At 44.4% G+C, this 20,531-nt stretch overlaps 1 protein-coding gene across 1 annotated transcript in view; it reads left to right on the plus strand.

Annotated features, from left to right (window-relative positions):
• The window catches only part of LOC126109450 (ras-related protein Rab-8A-like), a 197,128-nt gene that overhangs the window by 133,759 nt on the left and 42,838 nt on the right, over positions 1 to 20,531 (plus strand). The window contains exon 3 of the mRNA XM_049914480.1: positions 4,965 to 5,103. Coding sequence (XP_049770437.1) covers positions 4,965 to 5,103 — 139 coding nt within the window. The remainder of the gene's footprint in view (positions 1 to 4,964; positions 5,104 to 20,531) is intronic.

A 20,531-nucleotide genomic window follows, 5' to 3' on the forward strand; every position in this document is an offset into this window, starting at 1 on the left:
TACAAAAGAAAAAAACTAAACTTTTAGAAAGTGCTGATAGAGAGATTGCTCAAATCGAACAAGAAGTTATATCATTAAAAATGCTTGTCCATGATTTGAATTAGTGTTCACACATGTGTCATTACCAAACAAATGTTACTATTTTTCAATAATTATTGTGTTAAAATTGTATGTCAATTTTATTTCTAGAGGTGCTTGTGAAGAGTATAATTTATACTGAAGAAGATAATGCTTTTTTTATACCCCTGTTTGCTACCAACATCTATTTCTTCATAATGGAAATGTTTTAATAATAATGTTTTATTTCATTTGAAACCTGTTCTCATCTTGTAATTTTTTGTCCATATTAATTTTGGCAGTTGAATTATTTTGTCAAACACTGGTATGTTTCTTTTCTTGTTGAAATAAAAGATTTATTTCAAGGGTTTTCTTCATTCAACTAGTACTAAAGCCCCCATTATGTTCCTATATATAGACAAGTTTGTTAGGGACTAAACACAACAAGACCATGGAAAAATGCAAAAATGGACCTGGAAAACCTGGAAAACTCAAGGAATTTTTTTCTTAACATCGCTAGACACCCTGCTGACAACACGAAATGGCATGGACTCGACTAATGTCTGAAATATTGCTGGAGGGAACTGACACCGTGGATTTTGCAGGGCTGTCCATAAATCCGTAAGAGTACCAGGGTGTGGAGATCTCTTCTAAACAGCACGTTGAAAGGCACCCCAGTTATTCTCAACAATGTTCATGTCTGGGGAGTCTGGTGGCCAGCGGAAGTGTTTAAACTCAAAAGAGATTTCCTGGAGCCACTCTGTAGCAATTCTGTCGCATTGTCCTACTGGAACTGCCCAAGTCAGTTGGAATGCACAATGGAACGAATGGATGCAGATGATCAGACAGGCTGCTTACGTACATATCAGGGGTTCCATATCACTCCAACTGCACACGCCCCACACCATTACAGAGCCTCCACCAGCTTGAACGGTTCCCTCCTGTCACACATGGATTTGTGAGGCTGTCTCCATACCCGCACACGTCCATCCACTCGATACAATTTGAACCGAGATTCGTCCGACCAGGCAAAATGTTCCCAGTCATCAATGGTCCAACGTAAAGCTGAAATACTAAACACCTTTTTCCAAAGCTGTTTCACAGAGGAAGACCGCACTGCAGTTCCTTCTCCAAATCCTCGCACGAACGAAAAAACGGCTGATATCGAAATAAGTGTCCAAGGAATAGAAAAGAACTGAAATCGCTCAACAGAGGAAAATCCGCTGGACCTGACGGGATACCAATTCGATTCTACACAGAGTACGCGAAATAACTTGCCCCCGTTATAACAGCCGTGTACTTCAAGTCTCTATAGGAACGTAAGGTTCCAAATGAATGGTAAAGAGCACAGGTAGTTCCAGTTTTCAAGGAGGGTCGTCGAACACATGCGCAAAACTATAGGCCTATATCTCTGACATCGATCTGTTGTAAATTTTTAGAACATGTCATTTCTGGAAACCCAGAATCTACTCTGTAGGAATCAACGTGGATTCCGAAAACAGCGATCGTGTGAGACCCAACTCGCTTTATTTGTTCATGAGACTCATAAAATATTAGATACAGGCTCCCAGGTAGATGCCATTTTCCTTGACTTCCGGAAGGCGTTCGATACAGCTCCGCACAGTCGCGTGATAAACAAAGTAATAGCCTACGGAATATCAGACCAGCTGTGTGGCTGGATTGAAGAGTTTTTAGCAAATAGAACACAGCATGTTGTTCTCAATGGAGAGACGTCTACAGACGTTAAGGTAACCTCTGGCGTGCCACAGGGGAGTGTTATGGGACCATTGCTTTTCACAATATATATAAATGACCTAGTAGATAGTGTCGGAAGTTCCGTGCGGCTTTTCGCGGATGATGCTGTAGTATACAGAGAAGTTGCAGCATTAGAAAATTGCAGCGAAATGCAGGAACATCTGCAGCGGATACACACTTGGTGCAGGGAGTGGCAACTGACCCTTAACATAGACAAATGTAATGTATTGCGAATACATAGAAAGAAGGATCCTTTATTGTATGATTATATACTAGCAGAACAAGCACTGGTAGCAGTTACTTCTGTAAAATATCTGGGAGTATGCGTACGGAACGATTTGAAGTGGAATGATCATATAAAATTAATTGTTGGTAAGGCGGGTGCCAGGTTGAGATTCATTGGGAGAGTCTTTAGAATATGTAGTTCATCAACAAAGGAGGTGGCTTACAAAACACTCGTTCGACCTATACCTGAGTATTGCTCATGAGTGTGGGATCCGTACCAGATCGGGTTGACAGAGGAGATAGAGAAGATCCAAAGAAGAGCGGCGCGTTTCGTCACAGGGTTATTTGGTAAGCGTGATAGCGTTACGGAGATGTTTAGCAAACTCGAGTGGCAGACTCTGCAAGAGAGGCGCTCTGCATCGCGGTGTAGCTTGTTGTCCAGGTTTCGAGAGGCTGCGTTTCTGGATGAGGTATCGAATATATTGCTTCCCCCTACGTACACCTCCCGAGGAGATGACGAATGTATAATTAGAGAGATTTGAGCGCGCACGGAGGCTTTCTGGCAGTCGTTCTTCCCGCGAACCATACGCGACTGGAACAGGAAAGGGAGGTAATGACAGTGGCACGTAAAGTGCCCTCCGCCACACACCGTTGATGTAGATGTAGATGTAGATGTAGATGTAGATGTAGACGGGCCCAGTCGAGGTGTAAAACTTTGCGTCGTGCAGTCATCAAGGATACACAAGTGGTCCTTCGGCTCCAAAAACCCATACCGATGATATTTCGTTGAATGGTTCACACCAAGCTGACACTTGTTGATGGCCCAGCATCCAAATGTGCAGCAATTTGCGGAAAGATTGCACGTCTGTCGCGCTACACCATTATCTTCAGTCGTTGTTGGTCCCTTTCTCGCAGTATCTTTTTCCGGTCGCAACGATGTCGGAGATTTGTTGTTTTACCGGATTCCTGATATTCACGATACACTCGTGAAACACACGTACGGGAAAATCCCCACTTCATAGCTACCTCGGAGATTCTGTGCCCCATCCCTCGTGCGCCGACTACAACACTGCGCCAAACACTTGTCTTATATAGGCGCTGCCAATCCCAGCGCCATATTCTGCCTGTTTACATATCTCTGTATTTGAATATGCATGCCTATACCAGTTTCTTTGGCGCATCAGTGTAATATCGTCACGAATGTTTATGTCTTGTATGTATCTACACCTTCAGAATAAATTCGATACATGTATGCTTCTGACATTGTACACTACTGGACATTAAAATTGCTACACCAAGAAGAAATGCAGATGATAAACGGGTATTTATTGGACAAATATATTATACTAGAACAGACACGTGATTGCATTTTCACGGCATTTGCGTGTATAGATCGTGAGAAATCGGTACCCAGAACAACCACCTCTGGCCGTAATAAAGTCCTTGATACGCCTGAGCATTAGGTCAAACAGAGCTTGGATGGCGTGTACAGGTACAGCTGCCCATGCAGCTTCAACACGATACCACAGTTCATCAAGAGTAGTTACGCGTATTGTGACGAGCCAGATGCTCGGCCACCATTGACCAGACGTTTTCAATTGGTGAGAGATCTGGAGAATGTGCTGGCCAGGGCAGCAGTCGAACATTTTCTGTATCCAGAAAGGCCACACAGGACCTGCAAAATGCGGTCGTGCATTATCCTGCTGAAATGTAGGGTTTCGCAGGGGTCGAATGAAGGATAGAGCCACGGGTAGTAACACATCTGAAATGTAACGTCCACAGTTCAAAGTGCCGTCAATGCGAACAAGAGGTCACCGAGACGTGTAACCAATGGCACCCCATACCATAACGCCGGGTGATACGCCAGTATGGCGATGACAAATACACGCTTTCAATGTGCGTTCACCACGATGTCGCCTAACACGGATGAGACCATTGTAATGCTGTAAACAGAACCTGGATTGATCCGAAAAAATGACGTTTTGCCATTCGTGCACCCAGGTTCGTCGTCGAGTACACCATCGCAGGCGCTCCTGTCTGTGATGCAGCGCCAAGGGTAGCCCCAGCCACGGTCACCGAACTGATAGCCCATGCTGCTGCAAACGTCGTCGAACTGTTCGTGCAGATGGTTGTTGTCTTGCAAACGTCCCCATCTGTGACTCAGGGATCGAGACGTGGCTGCACGATCCGTTACAGCCGTGCGGATAAGATGCCTGTCATCTCAACTGCTAGTGATACGAGGCCGTTGGGATCCAGCACGGCGTTCCGTATTACCCTCCTGACCAGACCGATTCCATATTCTGCTAACAGTCATTGGATCTCGACCAATGCGAGCAGCAATGTCGCGATACGATAAACTGCAATCGCGATAGGCTACAATCCGACCTTTATCAAAGCCGGAAACGTGATGGTACGCATTTCTCCTCCTTACACGAGGCATCACAACAACGATTCACCAGGCAACGGCGGTCAGCTGTTGCGTGTGTATGAGAAATCGGTTGGAAACTTTCCTCATGTCAGCACGTTGTAGGTGTCGCCACCGGCGGCAACCTTGTGTGAATGCTCTGAAAAGCTAATCATTTGCATATCACAGCATCTTATTCCTGTCGGTTAAATTTCGCGTCTGTAGCACATCACCTTCGTGGTGTAGCAATTTTAATGGCCAGTAGTGTATATTACTTTCATATGAACCCTGCCTTTATGCTGATTTCCACCAATGTCCATGTCTTTTAGTACGGTAACAATTTTAAAACAATGACGGTTTTTCGTTTCAGATTTTTTTTAGGAGGTCTGCAGTGTAAATATGGCCCTGCTGTTAGCGCTTCGGTGCCAGCCGCTGCAGCGAGTGTTGACTCAGTAAAGATGTTGCATTTGGGTAGAGTTTTTCTGGACGACCGCTGATGGGCGACTGTTTACCTGTGTTGCAGGGACACGGCGGGCCAGGAGCGGTTCCGTACTCTAACGACGGCCTACTACCGCGGCGCCATGGGCATCCTCCTCATGTATGACGTCACCAGCATGGAGTCCTTCAACCACCTGTCGTACTGGCTGCGAAACATACAGGAGGTGAGGCAGGCGTGCACGCGTTCCCCAAACCCAGATCCGTACCCAAAGGCTGGAAAGCTGCACAGGTCACACCAGTATTCAAGAAAGGTAGTAGGAGTAATCAGGGCCGGCCTTAGCCATCCAGGTGCCCCGGGCGAGTCGTCCAGTTGGCGCCCTTTATTGTATAAATAGCGAACCTGGCAGTGCTTTGCAACACGGTATTTGACTGTTTACTAGAAATCGTCTTAAGTGGTTAATGGCGTCATCTTATGATCATAACATGGTTTTTTCCATCGTAAATTTGAGTATTTTATTTTTTTAAATGGAAATGAAATCCAAATAATCTGAAAGCCCGCTAAGACGCTCCATGTGAGTCTTGTGTAGCCTGTGACGTCAGTCCAGCATGCTGCTGTCGCTGCCGTAACAGTCAGTATAGCAGTGATATATTGTTTGGGCATTCACGTTTTGGGAAATTGTCTAAAAATATTGCGTAGTACTGCACTGTATATCTACAAAAACTCAAGATTGCATTCAGAATGATTTCTCTTCTGCTACCCCGAATTCATCGCGCATTCGTGAGATTAGCGACGTATATTGAATGAGACTGAATAATATTTTAGTTTCGCGAAATGGGTCATTGTAAATTGTAATTTTTTTTTTTTTAATCATGCGTTTAGTATGTGGCGCCCCTTGGGCCCCGGCGCCCTGGGCGACCGCCCGGGTCGCCCCACCCTAAAGCCGGCGCTGGGAGTAATCCACTAAATTACAGGCCCATATCGTTAACGTCGATATGCAGCAGGATTCTAGAACATATATTGTGTTCGAACATTATGAATTACTAGGGTGACCAGACGTCCGGATTAATCCGGACATGTCCTCCTTTTTAGCTCTTTGTCCGGGGTGCGGGCGGATTTTTACAGTGTCCGGCTTTTTCGCAAAGTTGAACGTAATACAGTCAAATTTACAATTCGTCCCGTTCTATTGCTCTTTTGTTAAATACTTTAACTATTGGCACAGCCTTCGTGATAAACACTCACGAAGGCGGTGTCAGTAGGTCGCACCAGGATCGTCGATGTTATCGTTGATCTATCTGTAAGTGAATGCAAATATCGATTATTTAAAATTTTCGTTTCGTATCTTCGCTTTGTATTGGCTTGGCTTCCCTGTGTTGGCTTCCTGTAGTGCACGTGTGATTTGTGAGTGTAATTTTTAACCCAGTAAGTTACGTAAAATATTTAGCTATGCCTAAACGAAAGTGTACAATTTCTGATGTCCTTTCCTGCAAATATCCGGCTTTCAAGAAAAGGATAAATGAATTTGAAGCTGAATGTAAGAAGGTAAGAAATAACTCGACAGATTAACTGTCATGGTTTCAAAATGGTTCAAATGGTTCTGAGCACTATGCGACTTAACTTCTGAGGTCATCAGTCGCCTAGAACTTAGAACTAATTAAACCTAACTAACCTAAGGACATCACACACATCCATGCCCGAGGCAGGATTCGAACCTGCGACCGTAGCGGTCACGCGGTTCCAGACCGAAGCGCCTTTAACCGCACGGCCACACTGGCCGGCTGTGTCATGGTTTTATTTCATTGTTTCGTAGTCATTCAATTTATTTGTATTCGGAAGGTTAAAGTGCAGTTTAGATGTCGTCAGCTGCTGCTTGAACTGTAGATGTTGGTAGCGGTGCGTCGAATGAAGGCAGGTGAATGGTCTTACGTTTTTCGGTTTGTAAACAATTCCGTGCCGGCCTCGGTGGCCGAGCCACACTGGCCGGCTGTGTCATGGTTTTATTTCATTGTTTCGTAGTCATTCAATTTATTTGTATTCGGAAGGTTAAAGTGCAGTTTAGATGTCGTCAGCTGCTGCTTGAACTGTAGATGTTGGTAGCGGTGCGTCGAATGAAGGGAGGTGAATGGTCTTACGTTTTTCGCTTTGTGGCCGAGCGGTTCTAGGAGTTTCAGTCCGGAACCGCGCGACTGCTACGGTCGCAGGTTCGAATCCTGCCTCGGGCATGGATGTTTGTGATGTCCTTAGGTTAGTTAGGTTTAAGTAGTTCTAAGTTCTAGGGGACTGATGATCTCAGATGTTAAGTCCAATAGAGCTCAGAACCATTTTTTTAAAAATTCCGTGTTGCTGACATAACAAAACAATTGACGCCACACTGTCACCACAATCAATGTTTTTAATTTTCTTTTTATATTGCTCAGTTAACCACCATCTGACCATCAGTAACAATTAACTACTACTTTTACCGGTAATTCCCGGCAGTCACGTGGCTTGTCCAAAGCTGACGGGTGATAGCCTCAATTGCAATTGACCCGTTTGATGTGTCCTCTTTTTTCTTCCTTTGTCCTCCTTTTTGAAGCTGTTTGTCCTCCTTTTTAATCAATTGCATCTGGTCACCCTGTGAATTACGTCGAAGGAAACGGTCTATTGACCCACAGTCAACATGGGTTTAGAAAACATCGTTCCTGTGACACACAACTTGCTCTTTATTTACATGAAGTGCTGAACGCTATTGACAAGGTGCGAGGTGCCGGGGCTAGCAGTGTATTTAACACTAAACTCTTCTAGAATCTTCATATGGAAATGATGCTATAAGCCCCCCTTTTCTAACTCCGACTTTTGCTGTTGCACATGGATTAATAAGAAACGCGAACTGACTGTAATCGACCCTGCAAGTGGAGTAGAAAAGAGTTTGGCACCTGCTAGATTAAGGAAAGGCAAACCTACGTCTCTAGCATTTGTAGACTTAGAGAAAGTTTTTGACAATGTTGACTGGAATACTCTCTTTCAAATTCTGAATGTGGCAGGGGTAAAATACAGGGAGTGAAAAGCTATTTACAATTTGTACAGAAACCAGATGGCAGTTATAAGAGTCGAGGGACATCAAAGGGAAGCAGTGGTTGGGAAGGGAGTGAGACAGGGTTGTAGCATCTCCCCAATGTTATTCAATCTCTATATTGAGCAAGCAGTAAAGGAAACAAAAGAAAAATTCGGAGTAGGTATTAAAATCCATGGAGAAAAATAAAAACTTTGAGGTTCGCCGACGACATTGTATTCTGTCAGAGACAGCAAAGGACTTGGAAGAGCAGTTGAACGGAATGGATAGTGTCTTGAAAGGAGGATATAAGATGAACATCAACAAAAGCAAAACGAGGATAATGGAATGTAGTCGAATTAAGTCGGGTGATGCTAATGGAATTAGATTAGGAAATGAGACACTTAAAGTAGTAAAGGAGTTTTGCTATTTGGGGAGCAAAATAACTGATGATGCTCCAAGTAGAGAGGATATAAAATGTAGACTGGCAATGGCAGGGAAAGTATTTCTGAAGACGAGAAATCTGTTAACATCGAGTATAGATTTAAGAGTCAGGAAGTCGTTTCTGAAAGTATTTGTATGGAGTGTAGCCACGTATAGAAGTGAAACATGGACGGTAAATAGTTTGGACAACAAGAGAATAGAAGCTTTCGAAATGTGGTGCTACAGAAGAATGCTGAAGATTAGATGGGTAGATCACATAACTAATGAGGAAGTATTAAATAGGATTGGGGAGATGAGAAGTTTCTGGCACAACTTGACTAGAAGAAGGGATCGGTTGGTAGGACATGTTCTGAGGCATCAAGGGAACACCAATTTAGCATTGGAGGGTAGTGTGGAGGGTAAAAATCGTAGAGGGAGACCAAGAGATGAATACACTAAGCAGATTCAGAAGGATGTAGGTTGCAGTAGGTACTGGGAGATGAAGAAGCTTGCACAGGATAGAGTATCATAGAGAGCTGCATCAATCCAGTCTCAGGACTGAAGACCACAACAACAACAACTACAACTATAATAATAATAATTTAATTTGATACAAATTAATTTTGATGAAAGTTTCATTAACATAGTGAGAAATGGAAGGGTTGGTTTACCGATCCACAGAATGAAAGTTCTGTCCAAAATAACAATTTGATTTATAATGACGAAACTCAAAATAATAAACAAAACACATGAAACATTTACAATACGTCAAATTGGATACTCAAATTAATGCTGTGAAGGTGAAGTTGTCCATAAACTAGATTGTGACATTTAAGACCAAGTGGTATGTGGAGCCAATGCCTTGCAACTCAAATCTTAAGAGAAACACCCAGCCAACCCAACATTAATTGCTGCTACAGTAGTGAGAACTTAGACAATGAACACCCAAGACAGAATCACGTTAGAAAAGACGGGAACAGGCGCGCTCTGCTGAGCTCTGATTGTCACATACCAAAAGTCCCTGATTTGCCAGTGCTGCAGACGTACATTACCAAGCTGTCTTCTTAACTGCAAGGACATGACGCATACCAGAGGCGATGGCTGGTTGCTTCGACGTCCCGTCGTGGTGATGATAATGTCACAAGTGTAGCCCGAAACAAATTCTCCTGGTCTGGTTGTTCCAGACTAAAGACTTCCTAGCAACACAAATACGCCTCTGAGGGAGACGAAGAAGGTTCGCCACATAATCACTGGCGGTACAGTGAGTGATTTTAACAAGCGAAGCCACACAGTAACTCCGATACAGTCAACTTTAGCCAAAACTGCTCAAGGCCGCTTGTACGCAGAACGCTCAATAGCCAACTGTACTCGGAAAGTTACGTTGAAGTCGAAACTTCAGCAACTTCATCAAACAATTACAATTAAATGAAAGTATATTAGACAGCCAACAGAAGGCAGGCTGTCCAGAGCAGTGAGAGCTCAGTCTTGTAACCTACTCCGACCGAAAGGCGAGAGCTGACTCTCTCAAGAGCACCCGTACAAGCTGAACCCAGAACATTCCCACCCCCATGACAGTGGCCATGGTTAAATGCTCCAATCAGCAACTCTAAAAGCGGCAGAAAATTCCACTCTTTTGCCGACGCACTACTATTCCACTAATGGAGATACTTGACGCCAATTTCTGCGCCGATTTTGCTACGTCACAGAGCTATCCCCTGAGCAAGCCAATCACAGTTATGATTTCGCAGAAAACGCGGGAATTTGCCCGACAAGACTGCCTGGAAACACAAGTCACTCCCACGCCTCGCTGGTAGCCCACCAGAAAGTGTTTTCACTTGTTTTGCGTCAGGCCACCAAATACAGAAGCGATTTGACAGGGCCTACTGGAGAGACTTGACTTTGCAAGTTTCTGCGAAGTAACGGAATCTCTAGCCCAGCCGCTCTGTCAGGCCCCTGTGGGCGTGTCGCCCCCGCTCTTATGACAATGTAGGCGTCTGGAAAGCACCCATTCGACTTCCTCACACCCGTCGGCTTAACCCTTTCAAGATCAGCAGCCCCCGCCTGTCACCGGACCACCCGGGTGACGAGAGACACTGCGTGGGAAGTCCGCATGTGAAGGAATAGCAACTTTTCACCGCATGCAATTAGAGAGGAAAATCGAATTACTCAGAGTAAGATAGAAATATGAGAGGGGGCTCATGCAACCTCTCAAAGGGATTTCAGGTCTTTTCCGTATTCCTGGATTTCCAGAAGGCTTTTGACACTGTACCACACAAGCGGCTCAGAGTAAAATTGCGTGCTTATGGTTCAAAAATGGCTCTGAGCACTATGGGACTCAACTGCTGTGGTCATAAGTCCCCTAGAACTTAGAACTACTTAAACCTAACTAACCTAAGGACAGCACACAACACCCAGCCATCACGAGGCAGAGAAAATCCCTGACCCCGCCGGGAATCGAACCCGGGAACCCGGGCGTGGGAAGCGAGAACGCTACCGCACGACCACGAGATGCGGGCGTGCTTATGGAATATCGTCTCAGTTATGTGACTAGATTTGCGATTTCCTGTCAGAGAGGTCACAGTTCGTATTAATTGACAGAAACTCATCGAGTAAAACAGAAGTGATTTTAGGCGTTCCCCAAGGTCGTGTTTTATAGGCCCTTTGCTGTTCCTTATCTATATAAACGATTTTGGAGACAATCTGAGCAGCTGTCTTCAGTTGTTTGAGGATGACACTGTCCATCCTCTTTTAGAATACTGCTGCGCGGTGTGGGATCCTTACAGGGTAGGACTGATGGAGTACATCGAAAAAGTTCAAAGAAAGGCAGCATGTTTTGTATTATCGCGAAATAGGGGAGAGAGTGTCACAGAAATGATACAGGATTTGGGCTGGAAATCATTACAAGAAAGGCGTTTTTCTCTGCGACGGAATCTTCTCACGAAATTCCAATCACCAACTTTCTCCTCCGAATGTGAAAATATTTTGTTGACACCGACCTACATATGGCGGAACGATCACCACGATAAAATAAGGGAAATCAGAGCTCGTATGGAAAGATATAGGTGTTCATTCTTTCCGTGCGGTCTACGAGATTAGAATAATAGGGAATTGTGAAGGTGACTCGATGAACCCTCTGCTAGGCACTTAAATGTGATTCACAGAGTATCCATGTAGATGTAGATGTAGAAACCCAGGGCCGGTACAGGAAACGTTTCTTCACATGAGTGACACGTCATTTTTCTCTCCCCTCCCTCCCTCAGACGTACGTGATCTTTCGTTGGGTGTGAAAAAGAGATGGGAATATAGTGATCGTGCAAGTGGATTGTTTTCCTTCTTTTAAAGTAACTGCTACATGAACATCGCTCTGTAACAGAAACAAATGTTTAAATTTTATGCTACTACTAAGGACAGAGTGACACACAGTAACGGGAATATTTGAAATGAGCAGTGGCAGCCACGGGCAGATGGCAGCACTGCGGGTTCGTGTACGTTAGCGAGTAAACAGTCCGCCATTTCAGTAATCATGGCTCAGTGGAACGGACAACAGCGTGCGTAAGCCATAAAAAGATTTTATAAAAATAATGACAGTCTGGTAGTGGCGCAGAGGGTATTTCGACGTTTTTTTTTTAAATCTAGGACGTTATGATGCCGTTCCTTCGAAACACGCTATAAAATGTTGGATTAATAACTTTGAAGAGACTGGATCTGCCCTCAAGAAGAAATCAACAGGACGACCAAGAAGTGTGCGTTCTCTAGCGAACATTGATGTTGTATGTGAGCCTGCCTTATGGAGCCCATGGCATTCAATTCATAAGCGATCTGCAGTGGTTGGAATGTCCTGGGAGAATGTTCGCACAATTCTTCATCTTGATTTAAAATTTCATCCGTACAAACTACAGATGGCGCAAAAATTGAAGGACAGCGATTACCGGTTACGATTAGGATTCTGTCAACAAATGATAACAAAAATAAACAATAACAATGACCTTCTAAACAAGTTGTGGATGCCAGATGAGGCACATTTTCATCTCACAGGTTATGTGAATAAACAGAACGACTGTCATTGGGTTAACACAAATCCTAATGAGCGCTCTTTACACACTAGTAAAGTGACAGTATGCTGTGGTGTTTCGTCACATGAGATTATCGGACCGTATTTTTTCTGAAATGAACAGGGAAACACAATGACTGTCAATGCCGATCGTTACATGGAGATGTTACGAACTTTCGTTACAACTGCATTGAACAACTTTCCAAATGTTCGAGAAGCCTGGTTTCAACAGGACGGAGCGACAACACACACTGCACGGCAATCAATGGCATATGTGCGGCAATTGTTTGGCAACCTTGTAATCTCACGATTCGGTAACATTCCCTGCCCTCCTAGATCACCAGATTTATCCATTTGCGATTTTTTCTTGTGGGGCTACCTCAACAGCAAAGTCTACTCGACTCGACCAAGAATCCTAGATGAGTTAAAACAGAGAATTCGGGCCCAGCTGAGTGATGCAGCGGTCAGTGAGGAATCTCAACAGCAGATTTCACGAATGTATTGATACAGGAAGACGCCATCTAAAGGACGTAATTTTTAAAAAATGAAGAATGCAATCAATGCTTCGTAAATGGCAAAGTTGTAAGGTTTCAATTACTATGGATGAAATTTATTTCTTCATCACTTCTAATTTTATTGGAGTGTGGAAATGTTTCCGTTTTTCTGTGCCACCCTGTATTAAGAGAAGAAACAATTCATTTCTATTTGGGACCATTCTTGAGGCAATTAAAAGCTGTTAGTGAAAAAGAAATGTTGTACACTGCTGGAGAAAAAGAAACCCTCTTAGGAGATCATTTGATTAATAAGTGGTCTGATGGGTAATTCATCATTGTACTAGTACACGAAAAAAAATTCAGACTTAATGAAACACATTCCACAGTAAAGGGTGCCAAACAGTTGCGTCAATACACAGCATAAGCCATTCTGAAGGCAACGAAAGCATGTGTTCTTGCATACAAACGATCATAAAGTTGCTGAATTGCATCCTGCAGTAAATTGTCCCAAGCATTTCGACCTTCTCTTGCAGTTCGGTAACAGTCCTTGCGGGCCCTGGAGAACGAATAAGTTTCCACCTGTGTCCCGTACGTGTTCAGTTGGCGAGAGGTGTGATGATCCTGCCGGCCGGGGCACTTGTTATGTCCACCACGAAGAGCACGTTCCATTGCAGCAGCCATACGTGGTCGTGCATTGCCCTGTTGAAAAGTCGTGCATTGTCCTGCTGAAAAATCACACCACCTTCCTCTTGAAGATATGGCACCCTGTGCAATGTACTTACTGATTGCTTTACCCTGCAGTGCTTTTTTGTGCAAGCATACAGTTTTTTAAAGGGAACAGTACCTGTTGACATTAACAAACTGCAAATAGCATAAATTGGACTGTCAGTAGTTTTTTTTTCAGGTTTCTAGTGCAAGTAGTTTACAAGGTATTGTATTTCGAAAAGTTCCCACACTGTCACTTATTTGTGACATTCAGCACATGTTGTTGCTAGGTATGACATTGTTATGATTGCTTACAGTGCATCGCGACTTGCTAGTCAGTTAGTAGTTGACATACAAAGAGTAGGTCGTGAGTGCAGGAGACATCAATATGCTCATAGTGTATGGAGACTGTACAAAGAATGCAGTTCGTTCTTGTATGGTGTCTGTGGCAAGGTATCACAAAAGACATCAACCATCTCAGTCATTATTTATCAACCTCTTCAACAAGTTTCGTGAATGTAGTACTGTAACACCTACACAACTTAACAAAAGGAAACAAGTGATGACAGAAGAGGGGGAAATCAATGTTCTTGCTGCTGTTGTAGTTGATTCAAACGTTAGCTCCCACGCAATTGCACGAGGAAGTGGCATGAGTCAGGCTAGTGTCCTATGCATTCTCCATCAATATTGGTTCCACCCCTATAACCACTCTCTCCGCCAAGAGCTGCATGGATATTAGCAATGAAGCTGCATTCACCAATCGTGGGCATGTGAACTGTCAAAACTTGTATTATTGGTTTCTTGATAATCGCTGTTGGCTTCATCTACATCTACATTTATACTCCGCAAGCCACCCAACGGTGTTTGGCGGAGGGCACTTTACGTGCCACTGTCATTACCTCCCTTTCCTGTTCCAGTCGCGTATGGTTCGCGGGAAGAACGACTGTCTGAAAGCCTCTGTGCGCGCTCTAATCTCTCTAATTTTACATTCGTGATCTCCTCGGGAGGTATAAGTAGGGGGAAGCAATATATTCGATACCTCATCCAGAAACGCACCCTCTCGAAACCTGGCGAGCAAGCTACACCGCGATGCAGAGCGCCTCTCTTGCAGAGTCTGCCAATTGAGTTTGCTAAACATCTCCGTAACGCTATCACGGTTACCAAATAACCCTGTGACGAAACGCGCCGCTCTTCTTTGGATCTTCTCTATCTCCTCCGTCAACCCGATCTGGTACGGATCCCACACTGATGAGCAATACTCAAGTATAGGTCGAACGAGTGTTTTGTAAGCCACCTCCTTTGTTGATGGACCACATTTTCTAAGGACTCTCCCAATGAACCTCAACCTGGTACCCGCCTTACCAACAATTAATTTTATATGATCATTCCACTTCAAATCGTTCCGCACGCATACTCCCAGATATTTTACAGAAGTGTCCATGGAGTGTAAACATGTGGTGTGGTATAGTTAATCGTCAGCTTATATGCCTGTTGCACTGAATGCACACAAGTATCGCAGCGTGCTAACAAACCATCTCCCACACATGCTAGAAGATGTTTCTCTGTAGACTACGACGAGCCCGTGGTACCAGCATGATGGCTGTCCAGCCCATAGTGCACGAAGTACTACAGCATGTCTTTAAGAATTGTTTTCCAAATCATTGGATTGAATGCGAAGGAGTTATATCTTCACTGGCCTGTTCCCCTGATTTGACGCCTGTATACTTTTATCTGTGGGGAAAGCTGAAAAAAACTGTTTACAAGACATACCCACTACACACCATGGTTTGCAACGATGTATTAATGTAGTCTGCTTGGACACTTCCACTGAAACGGTAGCACCTGTTCAGCAGTCATTCCATACCAGACTTGAAGTGTGTATTGCCACCACTGTTGCCCATCTTCAACACAACTTGTGATGGTCAGTCATCTCTTTAATGGCCACATTCCATACAACTAGCGTATGCACTTGTGTTGTTCTTCAGCATGTGCTAGCCCAGACATTGTACATATGTTGGTGCGGGAATTTTTCAAAATACGATGCGTCATAAATGACTCGCACTAGGTTTCTGCGACAAACACCATTGACAGTCCAATTTACTCTACTTTCAGTTTGTTAATGTCACCAGGCATTGTTCCATTTAAACAGTGTATGCTTGCACAGAAAATACTCTTTCTAAGTGTTATTACAACTGTTTATTGGTTAACAATATGAGCCCCTGACTAACGAATCCATTCTGTGAAAACCGCACGTCGATAACACTTTTCATTTCCGGAATGTTTGCAGTGAAGGATTTAGGTGATTCACCCAGTACATGCAGACTGAAGCACCTAATGAAAATTTGTGCAAAGGCTGGAATTCAAATCTGGCAATGGGAATTTGGATTGAGGCGGCAAGCATGCTACGGTAATCTGTGTAGTTGTGCAAAGCTACTGTGCGAGGGTATCGTCATGGTTAGTGAATCTGCCTAGTAAGCAAGAGACCTGTTTTCGAATCCTAGCCTTGGTATAAATTTCCATTCTTTTGCTTCAGTCTGTGTATCTAAATCACATAGGCCTATTCTACAGACTTGAAAAGATGTCTGAAACTATATAGTTCCATTTGACTGGAGAATGAAAGTTACTGTATCTAATGTAGACTTCTTTTCAAATCATATACTTTTAAAATTGTAACTACTAGTCTTCATGGTGTGAGGTTTATAACTAATAACATAACAATACAAGCAGAAAAATACATTTGCGGAAAGATTTTATTTGATGGTCAGAAATCTCTGTCAATATGCACAGATAAGAACTGAATAATTTATGTAATGAAATCAACTCCAGACTGGCTAAAATTTGCATGATATCGAAAAGTTCAGTAATTGAACAACAGTTCCAACAGGATTGGATTCCTTATAACCTGTACTTCCGTGGAATCTTTGATAGTAATTGAAGACACTGTGACAGCTGTGGACTTGTGAACATTGTTGTGGACCACTTGCATCCCTTCATGCTCGATGTCTTTTTCCAATGGCTGTGGCATCTTTCACTCAGATAACTGCTTCTGTGGAGAGGCCAGAATTGCAAAATAGAGGTTTGTGGAGAATGACAGTGAACACAAGTTGATATCTCGACCACCAAAACTGCATGGTGTGATCCTGACAGAAGATTTCTGTGATGGTACTGAAGGCCAGTTCTGCTCTCATAATCTGTCGGCCCATAATTGACAGGAATTCCGTGACTGGTGCATATTCGTATGGTGCCACACACCTGCGGAAACCTACTGAGGACTTATTGAATAAACGAGAGCCATAGTCGCCATGTGCTGGCGTAGAGCCTTATTGACAGCCGTTCTTTGAGTTGAACACCCTACATCAGACCGCATGGAGTTCGAATATTATTCTGGTACACTACACATATTCTACTAAACGGTGGCTTGCAGAGTATTTGTGTAAATTTAGTGGCCTGCTCCCAAGGGTAGTCGTTCATTGAAATAGTGCTGCAGTACTGAAGCTCTGAGAGGAGAGCAGACTCCGCTATACTCCTCAGTCATCAAATTATTTCACCGTGCACTCTTCTGTTGTGTTTGCATGTGCTGACAGTTGTATTTGGAGCCTATTCATGACATACTGTATACTCTGATGAGACATAACTCTGATGATGAGACATACATTAACAGTCAGCTAGTCAATAGCATGTCACTCCACCTTTGGCACGTAATAGAGTGGTGTTTCTGCGTGGCATGGATTTGACAAGTCCTTGATATGGTTCCGGAGGTATGTGGCATCACACTTCTATGCACAGGCGATGCAATTCTCGTAAACTGTGGGCCAATGGTGTGATGCTGAACTGGCACTCCCATAACATCCCACGTGTTTCTTCAGGTTGAGATCAGACGAATTTTGTGCCCAGGACTTCCACACCAATTCACTGTCATGCTCCTGAAACCACTGTAGTAAGATTGTGGGCTTCTGACAAAGGCTATTATCCTCCTGGAAAATGATATTGCCAATGCGAACAATATAATGAAGAGATGCTGGTGGCCAGCAACAATGTTGATGTACTCCAGATTTTTGATCACTGCAATTGCTACTACAAGTTCCACGGAAGCCCATGTCAATGTTCCCAATAGCACAATATTGCTTCCACCAGCATGTGTCGGTATCAGGGTGTGTGTTTCGAACAGCTGGATGAAAGCGTATCTCATCACAACTATATATCTGGTGTAACAAGAAACACCATTCATCAGATCGAGCGAGTCATTTTCATCGGTCCAATGCCTATGACACAGCACCCGCATCAATCTCAATTGACGGTGTCATCGCATGGATGCGGGAACACGCAGAGGTCACCTACTGCTGAGCTCCGTGCTTCACACTGTGTGGTGATTGGTGTGCTCTGAAACACTTGCGCCTGCTGTGGCACTGTACTCTGTCATCGGGTCTGCCACAGATTGCCACTTATCCAGCATTACAGAGTGGGTGAGCTTCCGAACTCCACATGCCATGGAAAGGCGTGGATGTGCGACACCTCATCCGCTTGCCACGGTCTCACCACTGGTCCACCAGTTTCCTTAGATCCTCAAGACAGCAGCACACAAACAGCTGACCAGCTTTGTCATTTCTGAGGTCCTCATTCACAGCTTCTGGGCCGTAATGCAGTGCCCATTATCAGAGTTACTTATGTCAATATTATGGAAAGGAAAGTTGCTACTCACCACATAGCAAAGATCCATCCATATCAGGCCTACCAACCACCAGCAATACCTCCATTTCTCCCCTTCAACAGCTGCCCCCTTTCTATACTATGAAGTCCCTTCTGTACAGCCTAGCCATGTGTGGTCATTGCATCTGCAGTGATGGATGAGTGATCCCTCTCAAAATATACTGAGGGTCTCACTGAAGCCTTCATAGACTGCCGGCTGGAGTGGCCATGCGGTTCTAGGTGCTACAGTCTGGAACCGAGCGACTGGTATGGTCGCAGGTTCGAATCCTGCCTCGGGCATGGATGTGTGTGATGTCCTTAGGTTAGTTATGTTAAATTAGTTCTGAGTTCTAGGCAACTGATGACCTCAGAAGTTAAGTCGCATAGTGCTCAGAGCCATTTGAACCATTTGAACCTTCATAGACTGTAATTATCCTCACAACCTTGTGCAAAAAACAAATCTCCCATGCCATATCTTTCCAGTCTCCCACCATTTCCCAAAGTCCCGGCCACAGAGGAGCATTCCCCTGATACCTCAGTACCACTGAGGACTGGAGCAACTGAATTACTTTCTCGTCGTGCCCTGAAATGAGAAACATCTTGCCCACTATCCTTCCCCAGTGGTCTTCCGCTGTTCACCAAACCTACATAATATACTCATCCGTCCTTACTCAACCCGTGTTCCCTCCCTTACCTCATGGCTCATACCTCTATCATAGACCTAGATGCAAGACCTGTCCCATACGACCCCCCACCACCACCTACTTCAGTCCAGTCACGATCTTCACGTATCCCATCAAAGGCAGGGCTACCTGTGAAACCAGTCATGTGATCTACAAGCTAAGCTCAAACCACTGTGCTGCATTCTATGTGGGCATGACAACCAAACAGCTATCTGTCTGCATGGATGGCCACTGACAAATTGTGGCCATTTAACAGCTGGACCACCCTGTTGCTGTGCATGCTGCCAAACATGACACCTTTCATTTCAATGACTGCTTCACAGCCTGTGCCATATGGATCCTTCCCACCAACACCAGCTTTTCTGAATCACACAGGTGGGAATTTTCCCTGCAATACATCCTACATTCCTGTAAACTTCGTTAGTCACTGTCCTTACCCATCCAGCCCCTTCTCATTCCAGCACTACACACCCATCATTCAACCATCGCACCCAGTCTTTTTTCTTCCCTCCTTTTCCTCTACTCCCCTCCCTCTTCTCACCTCTCCCCTGCCCACTGCCTAGCCTCCAGCACTTCCAGTCACCACTTCCATCATGTAATGGTGCTGCTACACACAGTGTGCTTTCAGTTGCCTGAGACTGTGCTTGTGTGTGTGTGTGTGTGTGTGTGTGTGTGTGTGTGTGTGTGTGTGCCGTTTATTGTTGACGAAGGCCTTAATGGCTGAAAGCTTTATTGGGAACTGTCTTTTTGTTGTACCTGTTGTGACTCAGCATCTCCACTACTCTGGTGAGTAGCAGCTTTCCTTTTCATAATATTGTTACGAGGGCAGTTCAATAAGTAATGCAACACATTTTTTTTCTCGGCCAATTTTGGTTGAAAAAACCGGAAATTTCTTGTGGAATATTTTCAAACATTCCCGCTTCGTCTCGTATAGTTTCATTGACTTCCGACAGGTGGCAGCGCTGTACGGAGCTGTTAAAATGGCGTCTGTAACGGATGTGCATTGCAAACAACGGGCAGTGATCGAGTTTCTTTTGGCGGAAAACCAGGGCATCTCAGATATTCATAGGCGCTTGCAGAATGTGTACGGTGATCTGGCAGTGGACAAAAGCACGGTGAGTCGTTGGGCAAAGCGTGTGTCATCATCGCCGCAAGGTCAAGCAAGACTGTCTGATCTCCCGTGTGCGGGCCGGCCGTGCACAGCTGTGACTCCTGCAATGGCGGGAGCGTGCGAACACACTCGTTCGAGATGATCGACGGATCACCATCAAACAACTCAGTGCTCAACTTGACATCTCTGTTGGTAGTGCTGTCACAATTGTTCACCAGTTGGGATATTCAAAGGTTTGTTCCCGCTGGGTCCCTCGTTGTCTAACCGAACACCATAAAGAGCAAAGGAGCACCATCTGTGTGGAATTGCTTGCTCGTCATGTGGCTGAGGGTGACAATTTCTTGTCAAAGATTGTTACAGGCGATGAAACATGGGTTCATCACTTCGAACCTGAAACAAAACGGCAATCAATGGAGTGGCGCCACACCCACTCCCCTACCAAGAAAAAATTTAAAGCCATACCCTCAGCC

Source organism: Schistocerca cancellata, chromosome 12, assembly GCF_023864275.1.
Source record: "Schistocerca cancellata isolate TAMUIC-IGC-003103 chromosome 12, iqSchCanc2.1, whole genome shotgun sequence".
NCBI lineage: Eukaryota > Metazoa > Arthropoda > Insecta > Orthoptera > Acrididae > Schistocerca > Schistocerca cancellata.